The 21,838-nt window shown below is 40.9% G+C and overlaps 1 protein-coding gene across 1 annotated transcript in view; it reads left to right on the top strand.

Annotated features, from left to right (window-relative positions):
- The window catches only part of arhgap25 (Rho GTPase activating protein 25), a 37,079-nt gene extending 22,978 nt beyond the window's left edge, over positions 1-14,101 (top strand). Inside the window, exons 7-12 of the mRNA XM_036598852.1 lie at positions 1,756-1,888; positions 5,509-5,582; positions 5,687-5,808; positions 9,685-9,845; positions 11,957-12,546; positions 13,340-14,101. Of these exons, the coding sequence (XP_036454745.1) occupies positions 1,756-1,888; positions 5,509-5,582; positions 5,687-5,808; positions 9,685-9,845; positions 11,957-12,546; positions 13,340-13,541 (1,282 nt within the window). The 3' untranslated portion in view covers positions 13,542-14,101. The remainder of the gene's footprint in view (positions 1-1,755; positions 1,889-5,508; positions 5,583-5,686; positions 5,809-9,684; positions 9,846-11,956; positions 12,547-13,339) is intronic.
- Positions 14,102-21,838: the final 7,737 nt, after the last annotated feature.

Below are 21,838 nucleotides of genomic sequence, written 5' to 3'. Positions count from 1 at the left end.
GTTATTTTATTAAGTAAATTTATCTCACTATACTGGCAGATAGTTTTGCTGGTTTCAAGCACATTTCTTAAAACAAGCAATAATAATAATCTGCCAATAAAGGGAGATAATTTTACTCAGATTACCCAAAACAAGTAAAACATGTTTGAAAATAATCTTAAATTAAGCTTACAACAATCTCAACAGGAGAAATATCAGTTTTACTGACTATATTAAAGATAATATTACTTAACAAGATACCATGTTTTTGCAGTGTGTAGATGGCTATATATGGAACCACCTTTGAAAATGGTTCTATATAGCTCCCAAAAGGGTTCTTCTATTGTTAAAATGTCAAGCTTCTAACAATAGAAGAACCTTTTTGGGTGCTACATAGAACCATTTTCAAAAAAACTTCCTATCTAGAACCATCTATAGCACATTCATGCACATTTTCCGTCAGTCTGAAGAAAAGCGTACTGAATAGGATTTGAAGTAAATTGTTGTTTACACCGATCACCTCCTTGTTTCTACGCTCATTGTCCATTTTATCAGCTCCACTTACTATATAGGTGCACTTTGTAGTTCTGCAGTTACAGACTGTAGTCCATCTGTTTCTCTGATACTTTGTTAGCCCCCCTTTACCCTGTTCTTCAGTGGTCAGGACCCCCATGGACCCTCACAGAGCAGGTACTATTTGGGTGGTGGATCATTCTCAGCACTGCAGTAACACTGACGTGGTGGTGGTGTGTTAGTGTGTGTTGCGCTGGTCTGAGTGGATCAGACACAGCAGTGCTGCTGGAGATTTTAAACACCTCGGTGTCACTGCTGGACTGAGAATAGTCCACCAACCAAAAATATCCAGCCAACAGCGTCCTGTGGGCAGCGTCCTGTGACCACTGATGAAGGACTAGAGGATGACCAACACAAACTGTGCAGCAGCAGATGAGCTATCGTCTCTGACTTTACATCTACAAGGTGGACTGACAAGGTAGGAGTGTCTAATAGAGTGGACAATGAGTGGACACAACGTAGAAACAAGGAGGTGGTCATAATGTTATGCCTGATAGGTGTATATTTAGCTTATTACTCTCAGTAGTACACATTTACTTTAACACATTGTTCTGAAGCAAATATGTCCCAATGTCTGAAAATCAGAGTGGAACATTGAGAATTGTCATTACCGAAACACATATTCTCTGCATTTAAGTAAATATTATGTTTTAATGAAAAATACGATGATTTTATGTGTGTACAGCTCTTCAAAGCTGTGTTTACTAGGCTGCATTTTAGTTCTGCTCTAACCTGATTCACATTGCCAGATTGCCTGGTTCAATTTAAGCGATTTAGACTGAACAGGTCTGGCAGTGATCATGCTTGGGTGTGGCAGTGAAATTGAACCCAACAGTCAATTGAATTTGGTTAACTGGTTGATTTAGAATTGGGAAAGGGCAAATACTTTTTTTACAGCACTGTAGTCTTTATACTACACTACCAGCCGTTCTACACACTTCGGAAGTGATCTGCACTCTTTGTTACTGGTCGGAATTTGGCTGTCTCAAAGCATTCTCCCTAAAGATCAACTGAGGGTTGATTCAAACTGAGGCTGCAAATCTTGCTTTTGCACCACCACAAATAACCGGGCCTGTCCTCATACGAACATGGATTAAATCATTTACGCAAACATTCACAAATACGTGCTGCTTCAGCCCTGTTACTTAAATATAGATACGGTTTTCAGTCTGGCTGAAAATGTGATGTTCCCTTTGCTTGCAGTGACACTGATGTCCACACGGTGGCGTCCTTACTTAAGCTGTACCTGCGGGAGCTGCCTGAACCTGTGGTGCCGTGGACTCAGTACCAGGACTTCCTGGACAGCAGCCTGATGCTGGACGCCACGACGGCGGTGGTGAGAGACATTTCACCATGTTTTCTTTCTGGCTGTGGAAGCTTTATGTAACAGTAACTGAACACTTTTCTCGGACCCTGGCAGAAACGGCCGGAGAGCACGGACTTAAAGTGCGAATCCTCGTCTAGACAAATAACCTACACGATGAAATTATTTCTTCAAGTTGAAGTACAAAAGGATAAACTTTTCAATTTAATTATTCAGCGGTTCGGATGTAAACAGAGTCATTCAGAGTGGTTTGATGTGAAATGATTCATTGTAGAGAAACTTACCGACTCTTATTTCTTCATTTTAAAAATGTTTTGGAGCAAAACCGTCTCAAAACTATCATAAAACAATGTCTCAGACATCAGGCTGTCAGGTATGCCATGTAATATCTTTCCATGAGGGAGCTTTTAGTGGTGGACATCTGGTTCCTATCACCACTGTGAACAACTCTGACACAATAAGTGTCTCTAGAGTGGAGCAATTCACACCAGACCACTCTGAATGGCTCTGCTTACATCTTAACTATTCATATTTTTTTTTAAAAATCACTGGAAGTCCCCCTTACAGTGTAAAAGTAAAAGTAGCGTAAAAAGTAAAATGAGTCAGCTCTTTCAGGTGAACATCGGAAACCACCTTGCCTTTTTTTAAGGACAAATCATTTTCCTTTTCCAGCATAACTGAGCCCCTGTGCACAAAGTGAGCTCCATATAAACATGGTTTGATAAGTTTGGTGTGGAGGAACTCCAGTGGCCACACAGAGCCCTGACCTCAACCCCACCGAACACCTTTGCAGTGAACTGGAGAGTCGACTGTAAGCCAGACCTTCACATCCAATATCAGTGTCTGACCTCGTGAATCCTCTTTTGAATGAATGGCCACAGATTCCCATAGACACACAAGTTTCCCAGAAGAGTGGAGGCTGTTATGGCCGCAAAGGGGGGCAACTCCATATTAATGCTCATGTTTTTGGAATGGGAAGTAAATGGGATTATGATCTTTGACTGTTTGTTTTAGTCTATCAGAAACTTTTATTGTTAAACTTCTTACTCTACCTTCTGATAAACAAGATAACATTATAGCAAAAACTGTTCCACTTTTGTTCCACTTTTGTGGAACAGTTTTCTGCTGGAGAGGTGGGCACAGCGGCTGTAGTTGAGCTAAAGCTTAAAGCAGAGCAAAGTAAGTCTGTGTTTTTGTTTAAATTATATTTTTTATCCTATACTAGTACATCAGCACATACTCAGACATATTTACAGCCAAGATGTTAAAATGGACATAAATTGTTGTGGCTCCCAAAGATTCGATTTCGGTTTCGGTTCGATTTTTGTTAAAAGGACAAAATGGCTCTTCTTAAAATTTGGGTTGCTGACCCCTGATCTATGCATTCCCGTAGGTAACGTTCTCCTGGCATCCGACAAACCCAGAATTGTCCATCAGACTGCCAGCTAGTAAAGCGTAATTCATCACTCCAGAGAACACGTTTCCACCGAGTCCAGTGGCGGCGTGTTGTACACCCCTCCAGCCGACACTTGGCATTGCACATAGTGATCTTAGGCTTGTGTGCTGCTGCTCGACCATAGAAACCCATTTCATAAAGCTCCTGATGCACAGTTCTTGTGCTGATGTGCAGTTCGAAACTCTATAGTGAGTGATGTAACAGAGGATAGGTGATTTGTAAGCGTACACTCTTTGAGTTTGCATGGTTTACCACTTCAAGCTGAGCTGCTGTAACTCCTAGACACTTCCATTTCACAATAATAGCACTTACAGCTGACCGCAGGAGATCTAACAGGGCAGAAATTTCACAAACTGACTTGTGGCAAAGGTGGTATCCTATGACAGTGTCACGTTTAAAATGGCTGAGTTCTTTGGTACAATGCACTCTACTGCCAGTGTTTGAGATTGCATGGCTATCTGTTTGATTTTATATACCTGTTAGCAATAAGTGTGGCAGAGGCAGTAACTCAACAGTTAAGGTAGCCTCCTTACAAAGGCACTTTTTCTAATGAACATTATTCTGATCATGAAATAATTAAGGCTACAGGGAATAGTTTGTAACACAGTTGCTCCTATCACAGCATTGGCTGGATTATTAGTGGCTTTTTATTCATTTTGCTGCATTTTGAGGCCAGTTGTGGACTAAAAGGAGAGATTGTGAATGAATGTTGGGAATTTGGTGCTTAACCACCTGCTACTATGTAGTAGAAAACAAATCTGTTCTGATATATGGCGAGTAGAAAGTGGAGAACTTGCTTTTGAAATGTGTCTTTAAATAAAAGTTAGAAAAGGTCCTTGAAAACAGGTACAAGTGTTTGAAAATCATACTTCAGTACCGTAATTAGAGTATTGTACTTCGTTACTGCCCACTACTAGTCCTCGTGAGCCCAAGCTTTGCACTTCTTCAGTATTTTTACACTCTAGAAAGCCCAAAAGGTCATGCATGATGATTTTATTTAGGTATGTGTAATTTGGGAAGACCTAAAAATGTGCAAAAAATTTTTGTCATTTTTCAGTTCTTGACATAATTTGAAAATGCATGATGCCCTTTACATTGTATGTGAATTTCATGATGAATGGACCAAAAGAAACGGCCCAAAATGACTTGGAAAAAACTCTGGTTCCATTAACTTACATTAAAAGTAAAGTATGTTTTTTCCTTCTCCTGTAAAGTTGCCATTTTGGAGATACGAGGTTTTGTTCCGACAACAGTGATATGCTGTGTGTTACAATATAATATCCAGTAAACAACAAGAAGCCATGTACTGTAATGCAGGGAGAGGGCACAACTAAACCACCAACATCAGGGGCCGAGCCAGTCAGACCCACCTCCAGACCTGCTCCATGCTCTTTATCCATCCGGTCACTGCTTAGCAAGTGTTGCTAGCTGCTTTTCAGCTCTTTTGCAGCATTTTTGGATATATTTTGGTAAGGAGATGTGCCTGGTAAGACACCCCGTACAATGACAGTGCTCAGAGTGTGGCTTTCTGCCCATCTCCAAAGCAAAAAATAAGCTTTAGATTTGTCTATGTTGTAAAACTATGTGGTTTCCAGAGACACCTATGTTTGCTGAAAGGTCATTTTCAATTCTTGCATAGTTGGTTATATGAGCTAGTTTAAATTATATTCAGTTATGTTATAACTGAAGTTTGAGGGAGGAACATGGCTGAAACCCTCCCTCTTCCAATCTAATGCCCTATAAATTCACATCCTCACCTTTCGTTCCCGTGACGATGGGTTCGCAATCCCCACCGTCACCCCATCTTCCTCCTGTTCCTCAGTCCTACATCAGTCCTACTACAGCTATGAAGAGGGTCCGGCCTTTAAACTACAGGCAGAAGCTGCCCAGAACTCCAGCCCAAGTTCTCAGAGTTCTCCCCCTCCCTCAATCAGTCTTCCCTCATACTACCACCACCATGTTGAAGGCATGGTCTACATACTGACACATATTTACAGCCAAGATGGTACAATGGACATAAAATGTTGTGGCTCCCAAAGTGGTTTGATTTTTGTCGAAAGGACAAAATGGCTCGTTTGGGTTGCGACCCCTGCTTTAGGTGATTTTCAGCTATATCAAATTCTCAGGTAAGCGCTTAGATGAGTAACGTGTTTGTTGTGATCTGTTTTCCACACAGGGGAAGGAGAAGCTGGAGAAACAGATCAGCCTGCTTCCAAAAGTCAACTACAACCTCCTCAGTTACATCTGCAGGTACAGCGTCGATGAGTTCACATCATAAATGACGTCTACAGTGAATGACGGTGAATTATATTTTGATCTGTGTTGTTGGACCTTGTTTCTGCGTTTGTGTGCAGGTTCCTCTTCGAAGTGCAGCAGCACTCAAAGGTCAACAAGATGAGTGTAGAGAACCTGGCCACGGTGATGGGGGTGAACCTGTTCAAACCACAAGTGGAGGACGCATTTAGCATGATGAAGGGTGAGCAAACAAGCTGCAAGCTGTTTATGGGTGATGGTGCATTGAGTTTCTCAGGGCAAAATCAAGTATTTGAAATACTAGTTTATTATGGGCGTCTACCTTGTACCTATAATCACTGGCCATTTTATCAGAAACACCTACCATATAGGTGCACTTTGTAGGTTTACAATTACAATTACTGCACATTATACAACAGTTTGTTCCGACCATGCAAGCTGATTGGTTGAGAAGTGTCCTCAACATGCTGTATCACTCCACTGAGACGCCGTTGCTAAGCAACGACTTTGACAGCTGTAGGAGACGCTCAAGCCATTTGAACGTTTTGACTTCTTACTTTGCCACAAACAGAAAATGGACACTTTTAAGATCACATTTGACCGACAGCCGATTTGGTCAGACTCTGAGCTAAACCTGATATTGCAGCAGTTTTATGGCTCAGTCCGATTTGGTCAGACTCTGAAGATCAGACTACACGTTTGGCGAATGGTGTTGGGTTCATTTCTGGCTGATTCCAGGTTGTTTAGCTGTTCTTCTGTCATAGCTGCCGACTGAAAAGCTGCTCAGTGGTGATGACAGTTTGGGAATTTAGTGTAAGGAGCTGGAGAACGAACTGCCGGCCGTGCAGCGAGTGGGCGGAGCTCGTTACTCTGACGTAGCAACAAGCTGCTTGTTAAGGAACTATAATTTGGTGAAGGAACTGCGAACATTAAAACATATTAAACGCCGCGTTCACGGCCCAGTTTATTAATTTATTACTTTATTTATTTAACTGTTGTATAAAAGCAATAGAACACTCGAGGTTGTGTGTTCAGCTTGTGCCTGCGACCAAATCACAGCCGTGATGTTATTTCGCGATTACGCAATCCCTCTACACTCTGTTCTATTGCTTAAAAATATGTGTAAGTGGAATGTAAGTGCACTTAATATACCTTTTCTTTTGAGGAATTTCATAAGAACTTTTATAAAGAATATTATAAAGCCTCATTGGCTGTGAGATGTTTATGGATTCTGCCCAGACTGTAGTCTCTTGTCCCACCTTCTGTGAAGCTTTTGACAAACACTTCAGACTCTTCAGTCCTTTAAATGCTGTTTGTGCTATGTGATCATTTAATTTCAGCATTATTACAGTCATATGCAAAAGTTGAAAATTCCTGGTCAAATTAACATAAAATTTAAAATGTTTCGTAGCTTTTGTCAATGTTTTTTTTCTCCAATATGTAAATTCAGTAAATCAACAGTGATTGTGCATAAAAATGTGCAGAAGTGTGTTCTGTGTAGATGATGTGTTCACTTATTTCCATTTCAGCACCTGCCATTTGACCAGGGGTGCCCAAACTTTTGCATATGACTGTACAAGCTCATGATGTTCTAAGGATAGTTTAGTAAGAGTTGTGTAAAAAAGTTATAGCACCTTCCATACAGGAAATGCAGCTTAGAATGCATATAATGTGTAACTGCTGCTATTAATCATATTAGTAATCAAATAATCTACAAATTACTTTTATAGTTAATCAAATAATGTGTTTTTTTGTGCCAAACAATAAAATGGGATTAAAAGAACAACAACAAACTATGTTCATCAAGCTCTGTTTCATAACAGAAGGAGAATTGGAAGTAGACAAATTTAGTTTAATCCTTTTAAAGACACACTATACGATTCTGGAGAACGATTGTTTGTTATTTGAATTCAACAGCAAAACAAATCCTTCAGTGCTCCTTCAGAAGTTCAGCCAAGGCGAGCAACACTTTTTTAATTTGTGGCCATAAAACCCTTCGCAAATGTTGTAAAGACAAATACCATGATACATTAGAGTGAACAACAACACAGGAAATAATCTAGCTAATGTTAGCTTACTTGTGAATTAGCAAACAGGCACTACAGTTGCTGCTGTGAAGCTAAACAGTTGTTATCACAAACATTAGCAAACAGGACTAAACAATACTGACCTGTTGGTTCTGTGAAACAGGAAAAATGTTAATGTTACCCACCTGTCAAGCAAGAAACAGAGCAACCTCCTCATCCGTTTTCATGCCTGTCAACTCTCAGTAAAGCTTAAGTCAGCGTCTTTCTCGCCAGCTTCTTGTTCAAATTTTCCCGTTCCACCTTAAAAGATGCAGCGGCTCCCAAGTGGCGCAACCGTCTAAGTGTTGGCCCTCTCATTACGAGATCGCGAGTTCGATCCCTGGTGATCCTACAGCCATCCGTAGCCGGGAGTCCAAGAGAGCACAATTGGCCTCGCTCTCTCTGGGTGGGTAGGATGGCCCCTCCTTCTCCCCCCATCACTCAGCGCGATGCTAGTCAGCGCAGGCGTCTGTTAGCTGACGTAACAGATCTGGCGGTTGGCGCTTTCCTCCGAGCGCGTTCGGCTGTCCAGTGATGTTGCGTGAGCGGCAGCTCGAAAAGAAGCGGTGGAGCTTCACAGGTCTCGGAGGAAGCCTGTGTTAGCCTTCACCCTCCTAGCGTTGATAGCATCGTGTGATTGGGGGAGTCCTAACTAGCGGGTGGAATTGGAGACGACTAAATTGGGGAGAAAATCGAGTAAAAATTAAAAGATGCAGCAGTTAAGACGACATTCAGGCGCCTCAGCTTCTTGTTTGAATTCCTGTTCCACCTTAAATGGTTGATGCACAATGTGCTATAATGCTATGTGAGCTGTCTGGGGAAGGCAAAACAACATGTGGGGAGGGCCGATGTTCTCACAGGATGGGACTTAAGGCCTCAGCATACTTCTTGCGAAATGAACCTCTCGAGGGTTGTGTGAAGCCTACAGCGCCTTCGCAAGCTTACAAGCTTGCATAATTTCTGCAGTTTCATGCTGCCTGTTGTGGATGCTCCACGTGACGCTGTGACATTTTATGATAAGTTTCATGATTACTGGACTTCAGAATGCTGCCACCATTTAAGGTGGAACGGGAAAATTCGAACAAGAAGCTGGTGAATAGAAAGCCAACTTCACCCTCGTCCTCTTGTGAACCTGTGCTTAATACTAGTTAGTATTACCGAATAACAGGCTTAGCATCTTAAATTTAGGAGATATTCATTGTTTATTTAACGAATGCACGTTTCACAGTGAAATATTGGTATATCCGCTAAAGCCGAAGCTCCTCAAAGTTGCCCACTTTTGTTTTAGGCACACCTCTTTTTTACCGACCAATCAGAGGCTTTGTCGCATAGCGTCTTCGTCCGTGGAGTTCGCCCAGCTGCCATGTGCGTGACACGGCGAACGAAGCCTCCGCGCAGCGTCTGCGGTTGTTTGTTTTCTCTGCAATTATGTCATATTTTTGCTGAAGTCAAGTCTGTTGAGGCCTTAAAGAGCACTCTCGGCCAAACAGGCTATGAAAACAAGAAACAGAAAAGCTCAGCTACACACACACAGAGGAGGCGTGGCTTCACTCTCTTCTCATTATGCCATTACACCATAATGTCTTTACATAGAAAATAGTTGTTTGCTGCTATATTAATGTTTAAAATGTCGTATATATAACTTTCAGGTCATTTTTAATGCCACCAGATCCTGCTGGTGTGGGTTTCCTCAGTGATGCAAACAAAAGCACATCCTTGTGGAATTGTAAACATGGCTTTATAATACAGTACCCTGTACCCTGCAGATTCCCTGTTTGTTGTTCAAACTGGGAAGTCACTAAGCTGATTTGTAGAGAATGTATATTTAAATCAATGAATTTTTAAAATTGAGTAATCGAGACAGACCTAATATAATAAACTGCAGGCTGTTCTTGATCCAAGTTTTTTCAGCTCACTGTCTTTTCCCTTACTTGTTTTATCTGCTTTTCAGGCTTGTATGCTTGATAATTATAAAATGATAGAGAATACTGTCTCTGTTTTTCTCTCTCTCTCTCTCTCTCTCTGTCTCACAGGGACTCCAATGATACAGAAGGTGATGACTGTTATGATTAGGCATCACGAGCTGCTCTTCCCTCCCTGTAAAGACGTTCCTCCATCTCCACCTCCAACCAAGAAGACTAAGAGTCAGAAGGCCAGCAACCCGCGCAGCTTTGTGGGCTGGGAGTCTGCAGAGGTAGAGTACCACTCCACTCACTGCCTCTACATTCCCTAGCTAGTAGTTAACGAAAAGACAAAGAGAAAGATTTCAGATGAACATCGATAATTTGGAGCCAAATGGACTTATTTGCATTTATAATCACTCCAGCTGGTTTCCTGATATGTTTAATCTGCAACGAGAAACTGTCCAACACTAAAAAGTCACAAAGCTGAAGTCAGTTTCTCGTTCAAATTTTCCCGTTCCACTGGTGCAGTAGTTACATCCTGGTGAATGAGAAGCGACTTCAGCCTCATAAAAAGTTGAACATTCAGAGACATTTTACAAGAAACTGTTTTATTTTTGCGGAGAAGTTTCCTGCCGGAGATGCGAGAAAAGCACCTATAGCTGAGCTAAAGCTTAAAGCAGAGCAAAGTAAGTTTTTGTTTATATTTTTTATCCTATACTACTACATCAGCACATACTGAGACATATTTACAGCCAAGATGGTAAAATGGACATAAAACGTTGTGGCTCACGAGGTGGTTTGATTTTTGTTGAAAGGACAAAATGGCTCTTCTTAACATTTGGGTTGCGACTCCTGAGATAGGGAGTTTATTAAGCCACAGTTTGTCGGTCTCTTCTCTTTCATAAAAATTTAGAAAAGTATCAGTCCTGCTTTTTGTTAAAACTTAAAGAAGTGAAGAGCAAATCAGACTAAAATATGTTGTGTGTGCGCTGCTGTGAGTTGCCCTGTAAAACCTGAAATAATCATGTAAAAGTCAAAAGCGTCAAGTCGAGTTTTTCGGGCAGTGTCATACGTTTTTATGTATTACCGTCACATGCACAGGCTCAGAAAGAAGGTCCAGCTCAATGTTTAGGTCTCAAATGTAAAATCATCAATATACTGATGAAGATATAATGACATAAATATACAGAAAAAATATACAGAAATATTTAAAAATAAGATGTTAATTAAGCTGTGAGTTTCTAACAAAATGTTTGTGTTCAATACAATAAAATTTTGTGTTTAGATAATGGTGTTTTAAATATTTTTTCTGCAGTATCGTTTTGGTATCAAGCATTGTAATAGTACACTAGGTATCAGTATCAAAGTCACAATTCTGTTATTACGACAACCCTAGTGCATGTCAAGTTCAGGCAAGTCAAAGTTTATTTCTATAGTGCTTTTTACAGCAGACATTGTCGCAAAGCGGTTTTACAGAAAAAAATCCAGGTCCGAGCCCCCATGAGCGTCACCTAATGGCGAAAGTGGCAAGGAAAAACTCCCTAAGAGTGAGAGCAAGAAACCTTGAGAGGAACCAAGACTCAAAAGGGAAACCCGTCCTCCTCTGGATCACACCGGATAGCAAACATACAGTTAGATCATCCCCAATCAAATTACATGATGAGTTTCTGTGTGAGAATAAGTTATCACATTCTCTACAGGGAACAAACCTACATATAGCATATGCACAATTTCTATTTGTTTGTTTAACATATCAGAAAAAATAAATCATAGAAATAATATGTTGCATAACTTTTTTTTTTCCAATATGTTCAATTCAGGAAATGAACAGTAATTGTGCCTTAAAGTGTGCAGATGTGTTCTCTGTAGAGGATGTTTAACTTATTTTTGACGGAGAAAATCAACCAAACATAATTTGACCGGGTGCCCAAACTTTTCCAGCCTTGTGACCAGAAGGTCGCTGGTTCGATCCCCTTAGCCGACAATATGTGACTGAAGTGCCCTTGAGCAAAAGCACCTAACCCCCAACTGCTCCCCGGGCGCTGCGGATAGGGCTGCCCACCGCTCCACGCAAGTGTGCTCACTGCCCCCTAGTGTGTGTATTCACTAGTGTGTATGTGGTGTTTCACTGCACTGATGGGTTAAATGCGGAGGTGAAATTTCCCCATTGTGCGACTAATAAGGGTCACTTAATCTAATGTAAACACACTCATCGTTTATAAATCACCCCACTATTAAGCTTCCTAGATTGAATGTTTGCATGATTTACAGTCAGGAAATGTGCACCTTTGCATAGTTGTTAGCAACAGTTAGCAACTGATCTTACCAGTCTTGTGGACTTTTCATAGACACCAACTGTCACCTTCTCTCTCCTCACCACTTACGTTCTCTCTTTTCTCAGTGTGAGGTGTCGTCCCTGTCCGAGTCTCCGGAGGAAGAGGAAGTGGACACACCGGAGATCGAGAGGAGGGGACAGCAGTCCTTCGATGCGGGGTCAGACGGTGCACCCATGTCTCCATCCTCTCCGTCTTCATCTCCTACTATGCCGGACGCATGGTCCGGAAGCCCCAGGAAGCGCACACAGACTCTGCCCAGCTTGGGTGGCCCCGGAGTGGGGAAAGTGTCTCGAGAGCCGGCCTGGGATCGCTGGAGCCGACTGCCGGAGAGTTTCGACGAGAAAGATGAGAAAACGTTGTCGGAGGACATCTTCAAAATCCTGGACCTGCAGAAGGTCTCGCTGTTCTCTGGAAAACAGAGCAATGAGGAGAAAAGTGGAGGTGAAGATCCAGCGCTGGAAAGGAGGGGGAGTGATGTCACAGCTAAGCAGATAAACCCTCCAGAAGCAAAGGTGGACCCCAAAGCCACACAGCAGAGTGCACCAACCCCGAGCAAGGAGGAGCAAGCAGCACCCACTGCAGCAGCGGCTTCGTCACAGAACCTTACAGCCAACCAGAAGGACGATGCAACTGACCAACAGCAACTTATCATCAGGTATTGTCTGAATTAAACAGAATTACATATGAATTAGAGGCCTGCGCAGGCAAAAAAAACCCAGAGAGACATAGAGAGAACATGCAAGCTCCACACAGAAAGGACCCTGGTCGCCTGGCTGGGGAATTGAACCCAGGCAATAATATTACACAATATTGTGACAATATTATTTAAAGCACAAAATAACATACAAAACATAATAATGGCATAGAAAAGACATCAAATAACCTTAATAATATCAACATAACGCATAAAGCGAAAACGTGAATGTGTAAGGATGTGTATGTTGTGTATGTGCATTTATACAACAGTTAGTTCTGGTCATGCAAGCTGATTGGTTGAGAAGCGTTCTAACTGTGCTGTTATTTCACCATAACATCACGTGACAGAAGAACAGCTGAACAACCTGGAATCAGCCAGAAATGAACCCAACACCATTCGCCAAACTAAACGGGCTGTAAGATGCTTTACAGACTGGCTGGAACAAAACAACATTAATACTGATCTGGCAAAAACTGACAAAACTGAGCTAAACTTGATATTGCAACATGATGTCTTTGTGTCTAATGTCTTATCTCTGCATGCAATTGATATTAATGAACTATGACATATTCATACTGAACACACTATATATGTACATATCCTGTACGTATGAGCCTTTAATGTGGACATGTGCTTTAATGTCTGTGCACTTTTGTAGATAGATAGATCATTTTATTATTTATTAAAAATTTAATCATAAAAGAAAAACAAATCCAAGGGAAATTGTCTAAAAAGGATTTTGTGTGTTTAGTCTCCAGCAGAGGAACAAGGAGTTGAGCGCGACCGTGGCGGAGCTCCAGTCAGCGCTGGAGGCCGAGCGGCGCTGTAAATCTGCTCTGGAGATCCTGTTGCGTAATGCCGAGCGCACCCGGGATGAAGCCCTGAAGCGCAACGAGCAGCTGGACCGCGACATCCAGGAATTCCTCAACAAGGCCAGAACCGGGCCACTGTAGGACTACGATAGCGCTGCCCTCAGCCAAGGCTTCCTAGCACTCCGTCGATGCCCATGTGGAGCTCCATACGGTTGGAACTGACGGACATAATATGGAATCTCTGTTGGGTTTGCTGACCGTCTTATTTCGATGGGATCAGGTTCTACATGGATGAACTGATATGAAAGCTTTAGACCGGTAATCTGTGTCGCCATAGATGAATATTGATGTGCTAGTCTAATATTTAAACATACATTAAGGACATTAATATATGAAATTATGTCATTAGATAATGAATATTGGGTCCCCTCTGCGAGGTATCTTTTATTTTTATAGAGATAATGTTTCTGAGTGCTAGGGAAACAATTATCGGCAGGTACCGATATGCGATATTTCTGTGATACAAGAGAAATAATGACACAGTGTTCTCCAACAAACCCACACATTGGGTTAGTGTGCCCTGTCTTTTTGTGCCAGTGATGAGAGACAGTATTATTGGGCTGTGACGTCATTTTAGAATTTGCTTTTAATTCACATTTTAATAAAATTTGTTTTGCTATGGCCAGGAATGGTTCCACAGGCATGGTCTCCGAGCTTCTTTCAGTTCAGTTTGACTAGCTGAATCATATCACTTATCCCTGATTCTGCCAATACCTAATACAACAGACTGTCTGGTAAATACCTATAAATAACCAAATCTACAACAAATCTCCAACCCAGGTACGTCTGGAAACGCTTGGTCAGAAGTTTCTGATAACATCATCTACTCGGTTGTACTGAATGCCTTTCTCAGAGACTTGGGTTAACATCGATGCTGTCGGTAGAAAACCTTGTATCTCCATTTTTGTCGTTTCTAAGTTTTTGACATAATTTAAAAATGCCTGTTGTCCTTTACATTACCACCCACTACTAGTCCTTGTGAGCCCAAGCTTTGCACTTTTTCAGTATTTTTACACTCTAGAAAGCCCAAAAGGTCATGAATGATGATTTTATTTAGGTATGTGTAATTTGGAAAGACCTAAAAAATGTGCAAAAAAATTTTTGTCGTTTTTCAGTTCTTGACATAATTTGAAAATGCAAGATACCCTTTACGTTGTGTGTAAATTTCATGAAGAATGGACCAAAAGAAACGGCCCAAAATGACTTGGAAAGAATTCTGGTTCCATTGACTAACATTAAAAGTAAAGTATGTTTTTTCCTTCTCCTGTAAAGTTACCGTTTTGGAGATATGAGGTTTTCTTCCGACAACAGCGATATGATGCTCCAGAACAGTTTTGAATCATGGCTTGCAGTTAGACCTTTACTTTAGGTCAGGGGTCAAAACTCAAACATTAAGAAGAGCCATTTTGTCCTTTCGACAAAAATCAAACCACCATTTTTTGTTCATTTTTATTGAAGTAACATTTTACTATCTTGGCTGTAAATATGTCTCAGTATTTGCTAATGTTCTAGTATAGACTGAAAATATAATATAAATGCCACTTTTCTCGCATTTCTGGCAGTAAAACGTCTCTCAACATTCAACTTTTTACGAGGCTGAAGTTGCTTCTTGTTCACCAGCTTCTCATTCAAATTTTCCCATCCATCTTAAATGGTGTCTGAGGCACCAGAATGTAACTGCTTCACCATTTAAGGTGGAATGGGAGAATTCAAACAAGAAGTTGGGAATTGAGAAGCTGATTTCAGCTTTGTGACTTTTTAGCATTTGACAGTTTTTTGCAGGTTAAATGTATCAGGAAACCAGCTGGAGTGATTATAAATGCAAATAAGTCCATTCGTCTCCAAATTATCGATGTTCAACTTAAATCTCTCTCTTCGTCTTTTCGTTAGCTACTAGCTTGGTCAGAATGTTGTCTGCATGGCTATGGTGACCAGCAGTCTGCGCTGATCTTCAGGGTTAAAGGGTGAATTAGCAGTTCTACATTAACTCCAGAGTTTAAGACCATTTATTGTTAAACTGTGTTGAACGATCAGCAGAGCTTTATTTTACTGTAAAGGAGGATTATTTTATTTTTACCTACAAATCTAATTCAGCTGTGGAGCCACAACAGGGCAGTAAAAGAGCTGCATGAAGCTCTGGAGCCACGTTGCAGACCCCTGCTTTAATGTCAAAACTTGGTCAAAAAAATGAGGGAAACACCTCTGTGACAATGCTAGTTTCTGCTTCGTATCTAGGGTATTTCTAGTAGTATGTTAGCACTAAGCTAATGCCTGTTTTTTAGCCAGTCTAGATTAAACACGCATATTTCACATTCCATATGCTTAATTTGAAGCTTGTAACATATATTTCAGCTTGTATGTATTAGTTTTACAGTGACCCTTTCAGTACAGAGTCCTGGCACAGAGCTGCCGCCACTGTTTTCCATTCCTAACAACTAACCGAAATCTGCTTAGATTACAGCACGTATTCCGTGATGTAACTTCCAGAAGACCTACAGTGACTTTTTTCTCATTATATTTGTCCCATTGTGAATTAGACCAGTTGATGTTGGTTACTCTAATGTGTAAGACCTTCAGTCCATCTCCTGAAGGTCTGACCAATGGCTCGTTTGGCTGTATCTCCAGAGAACAAACTTCTGACTGGATACAATGGATAGCTTTTGGTTTCCAACCAAATTTAACAATGAAATATGGGTACTGCTGCTCAAACATGATGATTCTATGAAATTCAGTTCTATTGAATAACATGTATGTTTTAGTTCCCAGAAACTATTTTCCTTCTCTGAAGGGCAGTTAAGTCCTGAGTGGTCCACTCTGCTCCAGAAAAGATCAGTTTTCATAAATTAGGGACAAATATCACACACTGAAAATGGAAACATTTTTTAATTAGTAAACTTGGGGATACTTTAGTGGTTTAGGTTGAGAAAGAAATATGAAGAACTCCTAGAGATTAGTAGAGAGACGGGCAGTGTGTAAGACTGTGGGATCGAGTCATTGTACCATTTGAAATAAACAGAGAAGATGCAGTAAAAACTTCACACTGCTGGTGGGATGTCTGAGAAAACTGGTACAAAACAGAGAAGACAGTATCCATGTTGGGAAAACAGTGTTATGGTTTTTGTTACCCGCTCAAGATCGGTACAAACTGGACCTGCTGGTACTTGAGCATGTTCTCCTCTGTCTTTGCTATCACTTTCAGCAGACGCCAACAGAAATTCCTCAGATTACTCTTCCGGGTGAGGATAAAGTCACCAAACACAATTACATCACTTATATATGCACTGGAATGTAAACAAGAATGGTATATTTATGTGTCCATTGATATTTTTAGTACTATTAATTTGTACTATGTTTGCTAAGGTGGCATGTTAGTTTTAGCATTTATGCTAGCCCTCACAAAATGAGTGTTCTTGCTCTTAATTCCACACTTGACAGCGAAAGATATGCTTGTTTTATTCTACACATGATTCTGTGTAATTGTAGACATTTAAGTGTGAGCACGGAAAGTTGAACTATATTATTTAATGTCAGGACAACTTGTGTTAAGCTAAGATACCTAGTTAACAAGATAGCTAATGTGTCTCTTCATCCTCTCAAAAGAAAAAAAAAAAGCTTTGCCTGACTTTAGGGACACTTTTTGTGGTTTAGCTTGAGAAAGAAGTATGAAGAACTTCCGGAGATTGGTAGAGAGAGAGGGAGAGTATGTGAGAGTGTGGGATCGAGTCATCCTACCATTTGGAATAAACAGAGAAGATGCAGGGAAAACATTACGTAAGAAAGGAAGAGCCTGCTGGCGGTGGGGGGGGGTGTCTGAGAACTGTCACGATGATTGAAAATTGACAGAGAAACATGAGGCCCTGAAGTATGAAGGATGTGCCTCTCAAAATCAATAGGAAAACATCCAGCGCTCTGTTGATAATCTGTGTCCATGACACAGATTCCAGATTGTTCTGGAATGTTTGCATGAGACGTTGCTGGAAGGTTCTGCGTACATATTCGGCGGCGACAGCAGACGTGGTCAGCGATAACCAACGCGACCAAGTATCAAAAGGCAAGGAGTAGTGGGAGAGAAATAAGGGAGGAATGTTGGAACTTTTGGTCACTAGGTCAGCATTCTTTTGCTCACCCTTCTGAGGGTCCGTTGCTGTGACCTTTGGCCTAATACGTCATTTCTAATCAGACGCGCATAAGGCAGCCTTCGCGTATTTGACCTCGGCCTGGACCTTTGCTTCGTTAAGTGCTGGTACATTTTCCCTAGTTCATGCTGATCTGAGATCAGTGGTGAAGCTCACTTAATCGTGGTTGATGCTAAAATTTAGGCTGAAGCTGTTCTGAAATCAGTGGGTGGCTCTCTATGCTGCAGAGAATTTGAACTACGCTGAGCATCCCAGGCGGATGGTGCCACGTTCACTATGGGGGGGCCACACTGGGGGACGTTCTGACGTGCCCTCGGCTCTGCTGCAGTTTTCCGCCGGCTGCGTGGCCTCATCAGTCCCTGAACGATTGTGATAAGTGGTTTCCAGCACTTCCGAAAAGGCTGTTTGTTTGACGTGTGAGCGCAGAACAACACTCATCACTAAAGGACTGAAGCCTCTACTCTGACAGCCAAGCACTGATAGAGCAGTACGTGTACAGCAGTTAATTGTAACTTACATTGCAATACTTTACAATAATAAGAATAATAATGAAGAAATGATTTATTCTGAACATATTTTGCTGGAATTGTAGCTGCAGATGATGACCATATGGTGAATGTAAATATTCTGCTAAACTCTTAAAAATGAAGGCTTATAAATAATTCTTGGTTTTGGATAAAAAGTTCTAGGAAAAACAATTTTAATTGGTACAGAACCTTTACATTACATGGCGTTTCTTTAAATGTGAAACTATTCTTGGTCTCACTTTATTTGGATAGTCCACTATTGTCCCCTGTAGATTATCTACAGGTGTTCAAATTGTTAACAAACTCTCTGTTGAAACTCAGTTGATTCTAAACAGTGGTGGGGTTAGGGTTAGGATTTGGACCAGGGTTAGGGCTGGGTTTAGGGTTTGGGTTGAGACTAAGGTTAGGGTTAGGAATGGGGCCATATTTAAAGTTTAAAAAAATTATGGTCAATTTAGTCGATATTTAGTTGAATGTAACTTTCAAATAAAGTGTTACCATTCTTTACCCTCTCATTTACAAGAATGATCCATTGAAATGTTCTTTAGAAAATCTAAAGTGGTTCTTAAAAAACATTTTTCTAAAGAACCCATTTTGGTTCTATTGGGCAGAAAACTGGAACTTCCGTTGGTACCAAAGGTTCAAGTTTTATGTTTTTTTATGTTACCTGCTCAAGATCGGTACCAACTGGACCCTTTGGTACTCTTCCGGCTGAGGATAAAGTCACCAAACACTATCGTATCACTAATACGGACTCCAGAATGTAAACAATAATGGTATATTGATGTGGCCATTGCTATTTTTAGTATTATTACTTTGTAAACTGTTTGCTAAGGTGCAGAGGGGAACCGTCAGGGCCCTCTATGCCCTCAGAGAGGGCCTAAGATATTCTAAAGATATTTTAAATTTGAGCGGTTCTGGTTTTATCTGATCATATTTTGACAATCAACATCTGAACAAATACAAATCTAAGCAAATGAATTTTTTAGACCTGCCAATTCAATTTGTACTGGAATTGGAAGGGTTAAATTAAAGAAGCCCCTTTGTCTCCCCCTATCAGAATTTGGCTGTATCTCATTAGTGATTGGTGATTCAGCTATAAATTTACAGAGGGCAAAGCAATAGTAATTCAGTGAGAGACCAATTTCAAATGACAGTAAAATTGACCAATCATATCGTCCCTCTAAATGGGTGGGCTTTTTTATCACTAACTTTATGACAAGTTATGCCCGCTGGGGCGGCACACAGGCTCTGGGAACAAAGTCAGCAAAAAAAGCTAGCTAGCTTGTTGGTTTGTGACGGAAACCGAGAGTAATGTTACCGCTAGTGAGGAGGACATCGCTGCGAATTTAGTATCCATACCGTTTTCTAGATTAACTTTAAGGGAAAGTTGGAGTTAATCGGTGAAGGACGACCTACACTAGAGCTTAACTTGGTGCAAAAAATGCTTTTGAGAGGCATTTCAACTACAGCAATTACACCACGATACCCCTGGATGACAGGATCGACCAAGGAGCGAAAGCTCTACTGCTGGGACTGCTTGCTGTTTGGTGCAGAGAGTGGATTTTGGGCCAGGTGGCCGAGGTTTAAGAGTCACGGTTCGCTACTGCTAAGGTGACATAAGTTAGTTCTAGCATTTATGCTAGCCTCCACATGCAGAGCCTGCTGGAGAATCTGCGGGGGCAGTTCCTCCGGACCTTCAACCTCTCGGGCCGTGGGCCTCCTATGCAGCCTGGGGCACCCCGAGTGGAGCCCCCAGAATACATGCTGGAGCTGTACAACCGATTTGCTAATGATCGCACGGCCATGCCGTCTGCCAACATTGTACGCAGCTTCAAAAATGAAGGTAATAATTTTTATTCTTCTGTTTCTTTAAGAGGTTTTATTGAAAAGGACCAGGTGTTCTAGAAATAATACCGTGACTGCTTCTGAGACTTTCCATATGTTTTCAATTTTAACATTTCTTGATGTGTCACAGAATGAGTGTTTTTGCTCATAATTCCATACCTGACAGAGAAAGATACATATGCTTTGTTTGATTCTACACATGATTCTGTGTAATTTTAGACGTTTAAGTGTCTGAGAACAGAAAATTGAACTGTTAGTTATCGTCAGCACAAGTGTTAGGCTAAGCTAGTTAGCAAGACAGCTAATGTGTCTTTACTCTATCAAGAGGAAAAAAATGACTACACGAGGCTCTGTACATGTAGACTTTTGTGTGAGTGAGCACAGTATAAGTTCATAAGTATATCGTTTCATATCAGCTCATACTTTCAGCTAACAAGCAAGATGGCTAATTAGCCAAATTAGGCTCTGGTGTTAAGCTAGTTAGCAAGATAGCTAGATAGTTTTGCTTGACTGTACATGAGTCTGTGTAAATGTAGGCTTCTTTTGTGAGTTCGCACAGCAAAAGTGCATAAGTATATCATTTCATATCAGCTAATCATTTCAGCTAACATGCAAAGTAGCTAATTAGCCAAGTTAGGCACTAAGGAGTGGCATAAAATGACCAAAAAGACAATGAAAGCTTTAATCGTGGCTATTAAGATGGTTTCAGCTGTGGAAATTGAACTAGAACAGGAACTGTAAGTTCCGTTGATCACTGCTGAGGGCAGTTCTTGTTTTGGAATGTGCAGTGAAAAAACCCTTAGAGTGCTTAGAGTGTAGATGCAGCACGAACAGCATGAACTGGACTAACATTCTCTCTGAACTGTGATATGGACTGTAATAGCCAGTGGGATCTTTAAGATAACAGACATTGTAAATGTATCCTTAATTTGAACTTTTATGGATCGTCTGTGATCCTTAATGTGAAAAAGTACCCACTGTCACAAGTACAATACTGTATAATTGTTGTTAGGGGTAACAATTATAATGGTATTGTGGTGCACAATTGTCAGTGTCAATGACAATGCATCAAGGAAATTAGGCATTGTATTAATTATGATATCAAATGTATATGCATTGTTTAAACACTAAAATTCACAACCAACATCACTCCATCATGTTTATTAGGATGCTGTGAAGCTACAATTTTCTTACCTCAAATATTGTTCAAAATATCTTTCGATTTGTGATCCCAGTATTGAGAATTAAATCAAATTGTGGGCTGAGGTTATCACTGCACCCCGCATTTCTTTTCATCCAGATAGCGACTGTGAAGTTGTCAACATCCTCAACTTTCAAGTTCTCAAGTTAAGGTAATCTTTTCAGTCACCCTTATGGGCGGCACAAAGATATACAACTGCCTACTAGAAAAGTAGATTGTTCTTAGTTGAGGCCATTGCTCCTCACACCTCATTTCATTTCAATTTCCCTGCTTTAATGAGTCATGGCCTCAGATATCTATCCCACCATACTCCAAAATATCAAGAGGGCTTAACAAGTTTGTCCAAAAGAAATGGTCAATGAAGCAGTAGCCCAACACTCGAACCACACCATTGGAAAAACAAATAAACAGTAGGCCCAAATCTTCCCTGGCTCACCCACCCAAACAAAAAAACACCCTAACAAGGAAGGGGCTTCTGGTGGTATCAGAACGATGTTTACAAAGTCCTCATTAAGGAAAGAAAGTAGATAACGGCACATACACACACACACGCACATAGACACACTGGGACACCATCAGCACTGAAATGCAGAGCTTCCCAGCTCATAGATAAGGGACAGAGAGAAAGCAAGAGATAGTGAGAGAGAGCAAGGGAGAGAGAGAGAG

The sequence above is a fragment of the Colossoma macropomum genome, unplaced genomic scaffold (assembly GCF_904425465.1).
Source record: "Colossoma macropomum unplaced genomic scaffold, Colossoma_macropomum, whole genome shotgun sequence".
In the NCBI taxonomy this organism is placed as follows: domain Eukaryota; kingdom Metazoa; phylum Chordata; class Actinopteri; order Characiformes; family Serrasalmidae; genus Colossoma; species Colossoma macropomum.
This window is presented reverse-complemented; position numbering and strand designations above follow the sequence as displayed.